This window comes from Dreissena polymorpha, chromosome 4 (assembly GCF_020536995.1).
Source record: "Dreissena polymorpha isolate Duluth1 chromosome 4, UMN_Dpol_1.0, whole genome shotgun sequence".
Lineage (NCBI taxonomy): Eukaryota > Metazoa > Mollusca > Bivalvia > Myida > Dreissenidae > Dreissena > Dreissena polymorpha.
This window is the reverse complement of record NC_068358.1, coordinates 12,371,687-12,385,267: the sequence shown is the minus strand read 5'-3', so window position 1 is coordinate 12,385,267 and position 13,581 is coordinate 12,371,687. Positions and strand designations below refer to the sequence as shown.

Genomic DNA, 13,581 nt, shown 5'->3' with positions numbered 1-13,581 from the left:
AAGTCAGAAGGCATTTGACTTGTCTGCTGGTGCGTTGGCACACCAGGTGGCTCTGTTGCAATGGTTTGATGGACTGCTTGGATGTGTAGTAACATTATATACAGTATATCAAACTGTATTATTTCAAATATATTTGCATCTAGTATACTTATATTGATAATATTTACAAAATTAATGTATATGAATGATAAACTTGACTGAAATCATTTAAATGATACTGAAATCATGACAGTACTTTATACTAATAATTATTTAATTATGTTACTTCATACAATCATGTACATCTATATCAATTGAGATCATGCTGTCACTTCAGTGATGAATTTCAGTGATTAAATTAAACCCAAAATGTAAGTCACTCCCATCTCTCTCCCGCAGCGCGCATACCTAAAGCTCCTGCTGTGTACCTATCCAGATCCAGAGCCAAAACTATTTTACATAATTATGTATCATGTTGTTTAGATGGGATGATTTTGCCGCTGTTGTATAATTGTATTGTTTTACTTTTTTGATCAGTGTGTTTAAAGATATTTAAACATAGCTCCAGCGTCAGAGCTTCAGGCAATGAATAATTCACCCCATGATCTTTTTTCTAATGGATATTTTAGCTAGTTCCTACATTCAATACAGTCAAATATATGTTAAGTAGTATCTGTACACCTTGGTAGATTAAATTTGTACATTAGATATTATTTTTAGTGTTAAAAAGATACAGTACAAGTGTTCATGCTAGATAAATTAAGAGCCTTAGTCAAGCGGTATTTAAACATTTTTAAATGGTAAAATTTTCTGAAATGTGCACATTTTCTCTTGAGCACTGGCCAGATATAAAATGTATACCACTTTTATATGAAGCCCTGACCAGATCTAAAATGTTTATCCTTTTTCTCTGGCACCCTGGTCATCTCCTGTGGATTACCTAACAAACACCTATCAAAATGAAAAAATATATGCAGAACAGTTCATTTTATTCAATGGTTGAATGAAATACTTCAGAAAAAAAGGCATCCTTTTCACATGAAAATTTAACTTTCACAGTCATGGGAAAAGTGCCTGCACCGAACACAGATCAAAAATACTTTTCATTTGTGGATCAACCCATTTCTATGTGCATAAATATCTCAAGTCTTCATGAAATCAGGACAAAAAAATGTATTTTATGTACTTAATTGATCTGGCTATAGTTATCAGATTATTATAAGCTCAATCAGTATATTTATATCATTATTTATTATTTGTGTATTGTAAATATATACACAATCATGCAGTTACATGATGGCAAAAAATAATAACAAAGCCGCCCATACTATAAAGGTCATTGGCAAAGCCAATGGTAAAAAAAGGTGAACACACTGAGTGTAATCGCCCTCTCGTGCCACCAAAAACACATTGACAGGTTGTCATTTTTGACAGTTCTACTTTCACTTTCATTTCGTGATATCAAACTATCAACAATTATGTGGCTGAGAAAAATATCGCTATTGCTTATTTAACATATTTTCTGTACATTTTTTCAATAAACTGTTTACATTTTTCGCTTACATTTTGACGTGCATAGGTAGGACCGCATTACCGCTTACGAAATGTGTATGGCGTACCATTTGGGCCGAAAGTCAACAAGACCTACTTGGTGACAAGAGAAATGTACTTTGACATGCAATATGTATGTCGAAGTACAAAAATTGTACTTCGACGTACAAAATGAAATACACTTCGAAGTATAAATTTGTACGTCGAAGGACAATTTGTATTTCGACGTACACATTTTCTTAACAGCCGATCAAAACACTTGTCTCATGAGCCGCTTTTCCTTCAGATTTATTCATAATAAATGTTTAAAATCTCTTTTTTTAATTGAGGACAAAATACATAAAAATATCAAAATCGAAAAAAAAAAACATTTTACAAAGAAGTTTCGAGTATTTAATGCATTGAAATAGATTATATACCCATTTGAAGAAGATTCAAGGATACCTTTTTTAAAAATAAAATTATCAAGCATATTGTGAGTATTTATTGACCATGCGGGTGGAATATCACTATCCAGCGCATTACTGTGTAGAAAATTCCCAACGGTAACCAAACAGTTACCAAACGATTACGGGATTAAAAATGTATAATAACCTCCCTGGTTTGGTTGTATTTTGTGTTAACAATGTTTTGCATAAGTCAGAGGTTAATTCCGCCACGCCAGGTTAATAAATACGCACACTATCTATGAGTTAGCGGTCGATAATCGCATGATTTCGTATAAATAATAATAATGTTCAATAAAATACGCTCAATATCTATTAGTTGGCGATCGATAGTCGCATAATTTGGTAAAAATAATAATTTTAATAATGCTCAATGTCAAATATCTCTCAAAGCAACAGATGTAAGGCGTCTTCTGATTGGCTAACACTCAAGGGTCAGTAAAGATTGAACGTCGAATCACAATTTTGTACGTCGAAGTAAAAAATGTACTATTGTACGTCAAAGTACATTTCTCTTTTTACCTAGTAGGTCTTGTTGACTTTCGACACAAATGGTACGCCATAAATGTGTATTCATACTATTGCCTTCGAGGTATTTATCCGTAGTTTGACGGAAAGGGCCAAGAATGTGCGATTGTGGGTCAAGTTCCCCAGGGGTACTACGTCCCCGTACCCCAATTTTTTTTTCCGTACCAAAAATGTTTCGTATCCAATTTTTTTTTCGTACCCATTTTTTGTCCCAAATTTTTTTCGTACCAAAATTTTTTTCGTACCCAATTTTTTTTCGTACTTTAATTTTTTTCGTAACCAAATTTTTTTTTGGCATAATTTTTTCGTTCCCAAATATCTCGTACCAAAATATTTTTCCGTACCCACATACACAATTGTGATGATGTAGATCAACTTAAATTGATGCTTTTAAAGTGAAAAGCATCGTAACACCAGTACTGTCAGTACTTTGATTATAAATATCTATTCATCAACAGTTTTGTTTTTTGACCTTTTGGTTTCTCATGATGGCTTTTTGTACGTTGATTTACAACTGCTGCGTATATATAAATAAAACGCAGCAATGATCATTATGTAGGCCTCATTCAAAGTTAATCCGAATTGCTTTCGGCACATACAATTTTGGTCGAACGAACGTACTTATACTTGCCATGGACGTAATTGTTATAATTAAGTATGCTATGTCGCACAACAATATATCCACAAGTAAGATAAACAAAGATTTGCTAACGACGACAACACGACTCGACATATCTGTGGATCTTTGCACTCTGTCAGTACATATTTGGATTATAAAGATATTATATTTATTTTAGCATTTATATTCACATACTTGTATATAGCTATGGACAGATTTGAAGACCATAGAATATTAAAATAGAATGTAATATTTCGTACACGATTTTTGCTTAGAAAGACTATTTTGCGAACATAGAATTACGTAAAATTTTGACAATAGCACCGCTATATTGGCAGGAAAAATAGAAATTTAGCATACACTTCCCCAAGTAATTTGATAAGCACATATTAAAAAAATATATATGTTGTTGAACTTAAGGGAACCACTTGTTTTCCTGCCATGCGAACGGTATATCAATCGTAAATGTAATTGTTTATACACAAAAGTGTATCGTAACTCTATTTTCTGGCCTTTAATTGCGTGATAGACGATACAATTTACTTGCAAATTACTGATAACCAGTAAACCAAAGACCAATATAAAAAATTTAAACGATCATGTACACAATATTGTTTGTTATTTGAAAGGTTTTTAAGTAATGGATGGTTAATATGTTAATATATGCTGTTTCATAGTATATATGTAAATACGGATATGGATGAGGTTATATGAAAAAGCAGCCTATTAAGTTTTATGCTATATTTGTTTTATTATTTTTGTTTATTTAAAGTAATACATTTGAACCTCCGTCTTGTTTCAATAGATGTGAGTCACATTATAATGTTTAACTCTTAATTAATTTGTATCTTTCTTTTACAGAGGCTTTTCGTGAGCTAAATGGTAAGACCCTATGTTTATTTATCTTATTCATTACTATGTAAATGAAATGTTGGGGATTATACTTTTGAAAGCGTTTCCTCTAATCTACACTGGCAGCGAAGCAATGCACCAATTTTATGTTGTTGTGTTTTAACTGAGGAGTGCCTCGTTTGGAATTTTCGGATAGCCTTTAGGCTGTGTATTCAAACAACAGTTGTTCTTTAACTGTTGAATAAATGTTACTGAAACACCGAAATAATAATTAAGAAAACCTTACTTAACGTTTATCGGGATTTTGTGTCGGTTTATGTCAGTCTGATCGACTATAAATACATGTTCCAATTGATTGCATGTATGTGTGTCCAAAGCACTAGCATATATACGAAACTATAGAGTCTATTTTTTATCGTATTAACGTTCAATGCAAAGATATTCAAAATCAAAATTATGCAAAGTGATTGAAACTCCAATGTTCAAAACAAATATAAAGACTTGTTGCAACTTAATTTTGAAGTTTGCCATTGTTATTTTGTCTAAATGCATATATTCTTCAATCGCCTCGACGAAGTTGAAAGCGGCTAGCATAATTCTTATTAAGTACAAATAAATGTAGTAATTTTATATTATATTATTTCTGATTTATAATAAGTATTATTATAAATAAAACAGGTTTCTGTTAAGACTAGTATTTATGTTTAGTGAAAACCAGTGAACTCTCGGTTACTAGGCGGACACCATATCCACTACGCCAGGCCACTCAATCTCAATTCAACTTGGTTGGATTTATTGTTTAAGCAATATCTAGGGTGATTTCACATCCAGGTTACTGGCGTCCAATAATACTGTCAATGAATCAAATCTTAGAAAATCTTGTTACCACTGTATGGACAATATTAATGACTCAATCTTAATTAAGTTCTTAATTAAGTTGTGTCACCTTGTTTATTTGAACAATATCTAGGCTGAGCTGAAATCTATGATTAATTTTTCCACAAACTATGTACATGTGTAACCACTCTTAAGGCTGCATTTATCCAACCTTGATGAAATTTAGTTAGACTACGCTGGAGAATATTTTAGATAATCGTTTGTCATGGAAAAATGCGTCCAAAATATTGTCACTATATTACATGTCAGTTACCGCACCCGAGGCTTTATTTATTACTAAAAATGAGGAAACTGAAATAGAATTTCTTGAAATTTTATTAGAGCTGTAACGATTAATCCATCATTCGATTCGATTTCGATATCAAATGGTCCGAATCGATTATTTTTGATTTGATTCAAATTAAACTATTTGCTACTTATTTTGCCAAGTATTTCATTTTTGGTTTGTCCAGGGCATGAAATAATATTTTTGGTATTTGTTATTAACGTATTATGTTGTTCATTTAAAGTGTTTAATTTTTTAAATAAAATTAAAAACGCAACATTGTTTTTTAAGTAACGAATTTATTGAACAAAACTTCCTGTTGAGTTATTCTTGAATAACACATAATGCACAATGTATCACATGTGTTTAACAGGAAAAAAAACGAAAAAAACATGTAAGTATATGAACAACTTCCAGCTGACTTCTTAGCAGAATGCACACAATTTAGTAAACAAACCATATGTATTGAGGAAAAAATGAGATCAAAACATCACATGGGTATAATTTAGTAACCGTAACTTTCTGTTGACAAAATGTAGGTGATACAAATCACATCTGAAATATCAACCGAGTGTTTTCTCTTTAAATATTGCCTCAAATTTGTAGTGCTTCCAGATTTAGGGTAACTTACGTCAACAAAACACGTTTTGCAATTTCCTTTTCATTAGAACCTTCGCGAAATCCGAAATGCCCCCATGCTTTTTATTTTAATTTTACGGTGCGTCTTTTAGCGTGGTTGAAGAAGCCATTTTACTAGCTGATGTAATGCTTAATATGTTATTCATTCATTTATTGGATGCCATATTGGCTATTGACCAATCACAAGGCATATTACAAATGTCAAGAAAGTTTAGACGATGGATAAGAAAGTAAGGTTTAAAATGAGGATCAATTGGGATTGCAGTGAATCGAATCGAAATATGCCGTATTGGTATCGAAATCCAATCGGCGGAGTTAAACCGGTTTTTCGATGCATCGAACCGAATCGTTACAGCTCCTAATTTTAGAGTAGGATTATATATGTGAAGTCACTCTTAGTGGTTGAAGGTTAAAGTTAGCCATGAAACAGTTTTAGAATGTCTGTTTCAGACATAAATTTGTTACTAATGAAGAGAATTTTAAATTACTTGGTAAATATGCAATTAACCAAAATAATACAAGTTGCGTGTAACACCTGTTTCACCATCTCAAGTTCACTCGTAAAAGTTCAACGATCAATGGCCTGAAAAACTACTGTTTTGTGATGTAACCATTTCGTAAATCATGCTTAACCACAAATGGCACCCATGGCGAGACGACATATTGTATTGTTTTAACCGTCTTCTCACATTAAAGACTAGTGTAACACTAAGGACCATAAGTAAAATGTTGCCATACAACAGCTTATAAATAGTTACATACATGCCGACATTTATTTGAATACTGGCGAGCGTTTATTTTTTTACAATTCTTGAGCACTTTTATGATGCCATGTTGTTCAAAATAATAATGAGCGATTAATCAGAAACGTGTAAAATTGTAAATAGAAGTTATAATTTTTTTTAATTACTATCTCAGTTTTTATAAATATGAGCATTGAATCAAATGTGTGAATATCGGTTGGCTTATTGCTTATTTCAATCGAGTGCTCTCTCTTTTTCGGATGTGATGTCTCGAAACCAGGTAAACAACGCGCGTGGTTGATGTTATTGCGGTTGTGTATGGAACTAAATGCTTTGCTAGGTTAAACGCGCTTAAAATAACACATTTTGATATCGATTTAACGGGAATTAAATTGATATTTGAAGGCAAGTCGTTTATGACTGCATTGTTTGCCTTAATATAGCAATTATATTACTTGTTTCCTTAACCGCTCCATACAAGGTAATCAGAGGATTTGTAAATGCATGTTGCAAAGTTTCATTAAAACTAGTTATTATATTGCGAAGTTGAGAAAGAATATTTTATATCGGGCAGAAATCTTAAAAACGCTTAATTGGTAAACAGTCGGATATAACTCGTACAAAAATAATACTTAGCTTGAATGTATGTTGAATGCTTCTTGTATTTCTATGCACTAACTGGTTGTCATACAACATCTAAGATATCTGGGATTGGCAAAGCAGCAACATTGAAAAAAGTAATTACTGTGGTGATTTTTAACATACCACTGTTTTTACTTACGTTCATTTTCTTTCGGTATATTGTTCCTTTTAGTTCATATATTAAAAACGTCCAATGATTTCCGGTAAGCATTGCCGAGGTTTTATTCATTGTTGAAACTATGCCTACAAATGTATCGTTGTGTGTTGCTTTTATATCCATTTGTTTAATAATTGTTAATTGCATTGATAATGACCAGAACCTCATTATTATGCTATATAATTAAGTCAAACCACTATTACGTACATCTCAACTGTATCACTATAGAAATGTCCGAGTAATGCCGCATGAGAAGACAGTATAAAAGCGCGAATTTTCTCTCAAAACAGTCAGTTCTGCTCCCGACTTCGTCGAGTTAACATCGCGAAAATAGGTAATTAAATTATATTATTAACATACATTTGGGACTTTGGGCACATAGAGACTGGCAATCCTGTTCAAACTTTCTGAGAGCCTTGAACATGGATTCCTACCCCTCAGCAGCCCGGGTCACATACCTTCATACAAACTATACAAGGCTCCATGCCTAGGGTATCAAGTCATACAGACAGGTCTCCATACATAGTCCCGAGACAAAGGTCTCCATACATAGTTCCAATACATAGGTCTCCATACATAGTTCCGAGACAAAGGTCTCCATACATAGTTCCAATACATAGGTCTCCATACATAGTTCCGAGACATAGGTCTCCATACATAGTCTCGAGACATAGGTCTCCATACATAGTCCAGAGACATAGGTCTCCATACATAGTTCCGAGACATAGGTCTCCATACATAGTCCCGAGACATAGGTCTCCATACATAGTTCAGAGACATAGGTCTCCATTCATTGTGTCCCAAGGTCATAGGCGTACATAGTGAGTGTTCGAGGTCATATGATTATAGCATTTGATTATACTTGATTTACTGTTTCAAACCAATTAGTGTATTAATAGCCAATCCTAAAGCAAGGTAGCTTAAGGAAAATTATATACTACTGTATTGTGCTTAGTATTTTAAATAAACGTCTGAACCATACTATAAAGACCGACGCTCGGTCGAAGACACGTTACAAAATTTGGTGTCAGAAGTGGGATTAGAGGATATCAGACCGTTATCCCTTACCAACAGCAACAGTATGGCGCTATGCGGAGACCGAGAGCTCGATGCGTTGTATGAAGAGCTAGAGCAACTTCGAATACAAAACCAGAGGCTCAGACTAGAAAGCGAGATCTCCGGGCTACAGCTAGAAATGAATACATGAGCACGGGGTCAACATACTGCAAAAGACTGTCTTGATATGCGGGTATGAGACAAGAAGCATTAAGCTCATGTATTTCGGAACATACTCAAGCACCAGATCCGAAATATTATGAAAGTACCCCGAAGTATGTTACCAAAAGATGGAGTACATCGCGACCCAAGGCGGAGACCCCGAGCAAGGAGCGTACCGCTATAATGAGACCAGCGACAGATGGTTCCGGGTCCTGGTCCGATTATAAAGCGCATTTCTATGTTTGTTTCCAATTGAACAGATGGACTAAAAAAGAGAACGGGCTGTACCTTGTCGTATCGTTGAGAGGTCAGGCACAGGGTTTATTTGGGAATTTGTCCATAAACTGCAATCACTATACAGAGCTTGTAATAGCTTTGCCAGAAAGGTTTTAGCCGCCAAATCAAACATAATTGTACCGGGTGCAGCTTCGAGAACAAAAACAGCGTGCATCGGAAAACTTGTCAGAATTAGCGCAGGACATCAGAAGGCTGACAAATTTGGCTTACCCTACCGCTCCAGCCGATGTTGGAAGAACCCTTGAAAAAAAGCATTTTTTAGATTCGCTACATAGCGTAGAATTGGGAATACGCACCAAACAGGCTAGACCATCGACTCTGAATGATGCTGTGCGTCATGCAGTCGAAATGGAAGCCTAATACACAGCTCAGCAAAAGCACATTGCCTCAAGTCAGGTTCTTGCAACAAGTACTGCGGAGGGCGATTGCCAGATCAAACATCAGAACGACCTCAAGTCCTTGCAGTCTGCAATTCAAGAATTACAAAACGAGTTCCGTGAGTTGAAACGACAAAGTAATAGTGCCCCAAGGTCATTTCAACATAGGAAAACGAGCTCAGATAGATCACGGAATAACTTCCGAACCTCTAGATGGAACCCAAGGCGCATTAATGTTCCCAGATATAATAATAGCCAAAGGTCAAATTCGAATGCGTCACATAAAATGGACTGAAGTAAAGGTGACAAGGGTGGTGAAGTTAAGAAATCCACTTTCAATGGAGCCGGCTTATTCTTCGTATTAGCACACATCGATGGTTCTGCTGTAATCTGTCTGATTGACCCAGGAGCTACACTTTCGCTGATGTCAACACAGACCGGAATTTGAACCGTTGAAAATGTTCTCACCTCAACAGTTTTGACAAGGACATTATCGCAGCATCTGGCACGACGCTTACTATCAAAGGTCAAACCACGTAGACCTACGCATTAATGGGAAAACCTACCCGATCCCGACGGTAGTAGCAGACATTGATGGAGAAATCATGTTAGGTCTTGACTTTTTCAAGCAGTATCAGTGTCATATTGACTTGGCGTCAGAGCAGATATTCATTAATGGAGACAGGTGTTCTATCAAAAGCAAAGGAGCTTCAGGATGCGCGGGTAGCACACCGGCGTCGTATGATTTCACGACCGAGCACAGACCACGTCCGTGGCATGGAAATGCTGATGATCTAAATTGGAGGCAATTTAGACAGTGCGGTGAATATAGTCCTGACACAAGAGAGGTGAAACCTACAATGGATATCATTGAAAAGAGGAAATCCCAGGATACTGATTTAATAGCTGATATTGTATCAGCTCAGAACGCTGACGAAGATGTTTCACGTCTGAAGCAGTGGATCAGTGATAATGCAAGACCTAATAATGCTGTTGTTGCAGAATGCAGTCATTTCCTCAAAGCACTTCTAAATCAATGGGAGCGTCTCTTAGTCAGTGATGACTTAGTAGTGCGAAAATGGGATGTGTTTGGGACCGATATTGTGTATTGGCAGGTCATCGTTCAGTTGAAACAAAGGCGAGTCGTGTTGAAACACATGCATGGTATCAAGGCATCAGGACACCTTGGTGTTAAGACAACGTCTGAAAAAAGTTTAGACGACGGTATTACTGGCCTGGATTCCGACATGATGTGAAGATCTATGTAAGCGGTTGTGACGTTTGTGCTAAACGCATGAGTCCTGCTCGATCAAAAAGGACGACCATGGCGAAAACGAAGACTACAACGAGTACTAGCACCTCGTTTGCAGTATGCAAAAAGGATGTACCGGTTACGGTAAGCTTCCGAGCCCAATCATGACGTGCCTTTAAGAGAATCTCATGCAAGGAGTGTGGAGTGAACTTCAAGAAGGTCGTATACCTTAAACGACATTATACCCAAACGGGGCACGATAAAGTCTCGCAGGGCAGTAACAAGGGATGTTGTTCTTAGTCTGCCAGTGCTTGCGCGAGTGCAGTGAACGATATTAATAGCCAATCCTAAAGCAAGGTAGCTTAAGGAAAATTATATACTATTATATTGTGCGTAGTATCTTAAATAAACGTCTGAATCATACTATAAAGACCTACCTACATTCAAGAACAATCAAACAATTTTCTAGACAACACAGCAATTCATGAAGAGGTATCTGCCGCTGGTGAAAAATTCATTGTATGCTTATACGATGGGGTATCGCATGAACAGCTCAACAATCTCCGATGTAGGAAATGTGTTAGCAAAGTTATGAAAAGTGCATGTACCCGTTAACACTTTACCATCCACATGCTCCCTTGCACATTACCATAGTTTAAGGGTTTACCTTCAAGTTCAAGAATGGATTAGTTAGGATAATTATTTAAATCCACTTGAATTGGGTTGAAAGTCTGTAAACGGATTACCTATGTCAGTTAACACAAACATGCTCCCTGATGATTTGTTGAAAATTATCAGATGCTGCTGTAAAACCAAATGTGACTCAAAACGTTGTACTTGTAGACGCCATGATCTTGACTGTTTATCGGGATGTGGTGAATGTAGGGGAATAAGCTGTACCAATGCACAAACTGTTGTGCAAGTAGAAGAATTTGTGTAAGACAGTTTATAAGTTAGCTGATAAAATGTTCACACCCAAGTTAACTTACTATTGAATACATTATGAAAACAAATATTCATTACAATTATTGCTGTTTTCCCCTAAAATATTTTATTAAGCATAACATTGTTTTGTAGTGTACCAATGATATGCGTACTAATAAGATTAGATGTTGCTTAAAGAAGAGGTTTAGCTCTAATTATAGATTATGATATGGTCTCCAACTGGAGAAAAACAATCATTATATGTGCATGCAGATTTGAGACGCACAGGTTATCTTTTAATTATACTAAAATGTAAAATATGGCATGATAAAAGTGTTTTCATTTTAAGTGTTAAACTTATAATATTTAAGTTAAGCGTCATTTTAAGCTTATGAAAATACAACCTTCTTAGTTTAATCTCAGCATGTTGTGATACATTGGCATGATTTAATAGTAACATGTGTTTAATGGGTGGGTTGGGTAAGTTGCCCCTATAAATGCTATATTTACAGGAGTAAATATGTTAAGAAGCTTCATGATACACTCAGAAAATAGAAAAATAATACTGTGTTCAAAATTGATGTTTTACTGAATACTGTTTTTGGGCGGTTTGCCCGAAATGTGTTGTTTAAATAGAAATAGGATACTAAACTTGATTTTAAAAAACGTCCGCGAAGGGCATAAATAGAATGAAGTTTTAACAGGTTTGCCCTGGACATACATGTATTTCGCAAGACGTTTTTCTGTCATCTGTTATACATCATAGATGATTTTTCAAGTGATGTCGTTTCTGTTGCAATTAGTTGGTGGGTAGGTGCTTTTAGTGTAGCAAACAGGCCCAGATTACTAGCTTATTTTAGGGGGTAACTGGTCTACGATTTTCAACAGCAAGTGTTATATGTCAAATTATTCGTATAGGTCTGTAGTTTTTGAAAACGACTTTCGTTTTCTCCAAATAGGTCGGAGATGGTAAAAAAACAGATGGCGTACAACATGGCCGACACTAATATGTAAAGGCGAAATTAAATCAACCATATTAGTTAAAATAAAATTTATTTTGAATAACAACACCATAATGTATTAAAAATACATATTTTATATTGTATATTTATACATAACATTATTAACAACAACTCAGTTCATAAATAAAAAAATGTCAAGGTCAAAACAAAGGTCAAAGGTCAAAATAGTGTCTATTATAACACTTGTTTTACACTTAAATGCAAGAAAATAATAAATAATACAAAAGCAGTGTCATTTATATTACCATAATCATTTACTGAGTATTATCATAGATTTTACATTACATAACAATCATGCAATTTAGAACAAGCTAACATGTGTTTTGTGACACATATATAAAACATACTGTTAGATACAATATTATATTTAAGATGCACATGTCATGGTTATGGTTATGGTGAAATGACACACTCAATCAATTGCTTCAAATAATATAAACAATCATTTAAACCAATAATAAACTTTTTATCAACTAGATGTTTAATTTAAAACAGGTGACACACTATTACAATGTTAAAGGTTACACACCACTTATATCTTGTACATGTTCTTAGGTCATTATTATTCTATCAATTTGTAGATTAGTATTTAAGAAAATAATGATTAATACAAAAAAAAAACTGTCATTTAGATTGACAAAACCATTCACTGACTATAATAAAGTGATGTAACATCACAAAACATTCATTTATTTATTTCAGAAATGCCTTTTCGAACCACCTCACATGTGTTTTGTGACACATACATGTATATAAATCATACTGTTTTATACATTATTTTCAAATAAGATGAACATGTCAAAATTATTGTGCAATGACATACAATCACAGTTATGAACAATATAACAATCTTTGAACATACTTCTTAACAATGTTTTACCAACTGGATGTAAATAAAAAACCGAAAGATTGCATTCTACTAAAATGTTAAAGGTTACAAACCACTTGTGTCATTCGATTTTTTTTCTTCATTTTTAAAACTCGAATAAATCAATATTAACATAATATCTTGTTATTTATCTTGAAATAAATACTATTGTTAAGTATGTAATACAGAAATACAAGCAAATCTTAATAGATACTCAATATTGCAACTCTGGAGATAATACATTATATTTCATAATCGAGTAGTGTGAAGTCAACAAGTAACATATACTAGAGCAGTACATCGGT

The 13,581-nt window shown here is 34.4% G+C and overlaps 1 protein-coding gene across 2 annotated transcripts in view; it reads left to right on the top strand.

The window, feature by feature from the left end:
* Positions 1-13,581, top strand: part of LOC127878123 (uncharacterized) — a 103,401-nt gene that overhangs the window by 67,393 nt on the left and 22,427 nt on the right. For both annotated transcript variants that reach the window (XM_052424547.1, XM_052424546.1), the window contains one exon: positions 3,985-4,005. In XM_052424547.1, the coding sequence (XP_052280507.1) occupies positions 3,985-4,005 (21 nt within the window). The remainder of the gene's footprint in view (positions 1-3,984; positions 4,006-13,581) is intronic.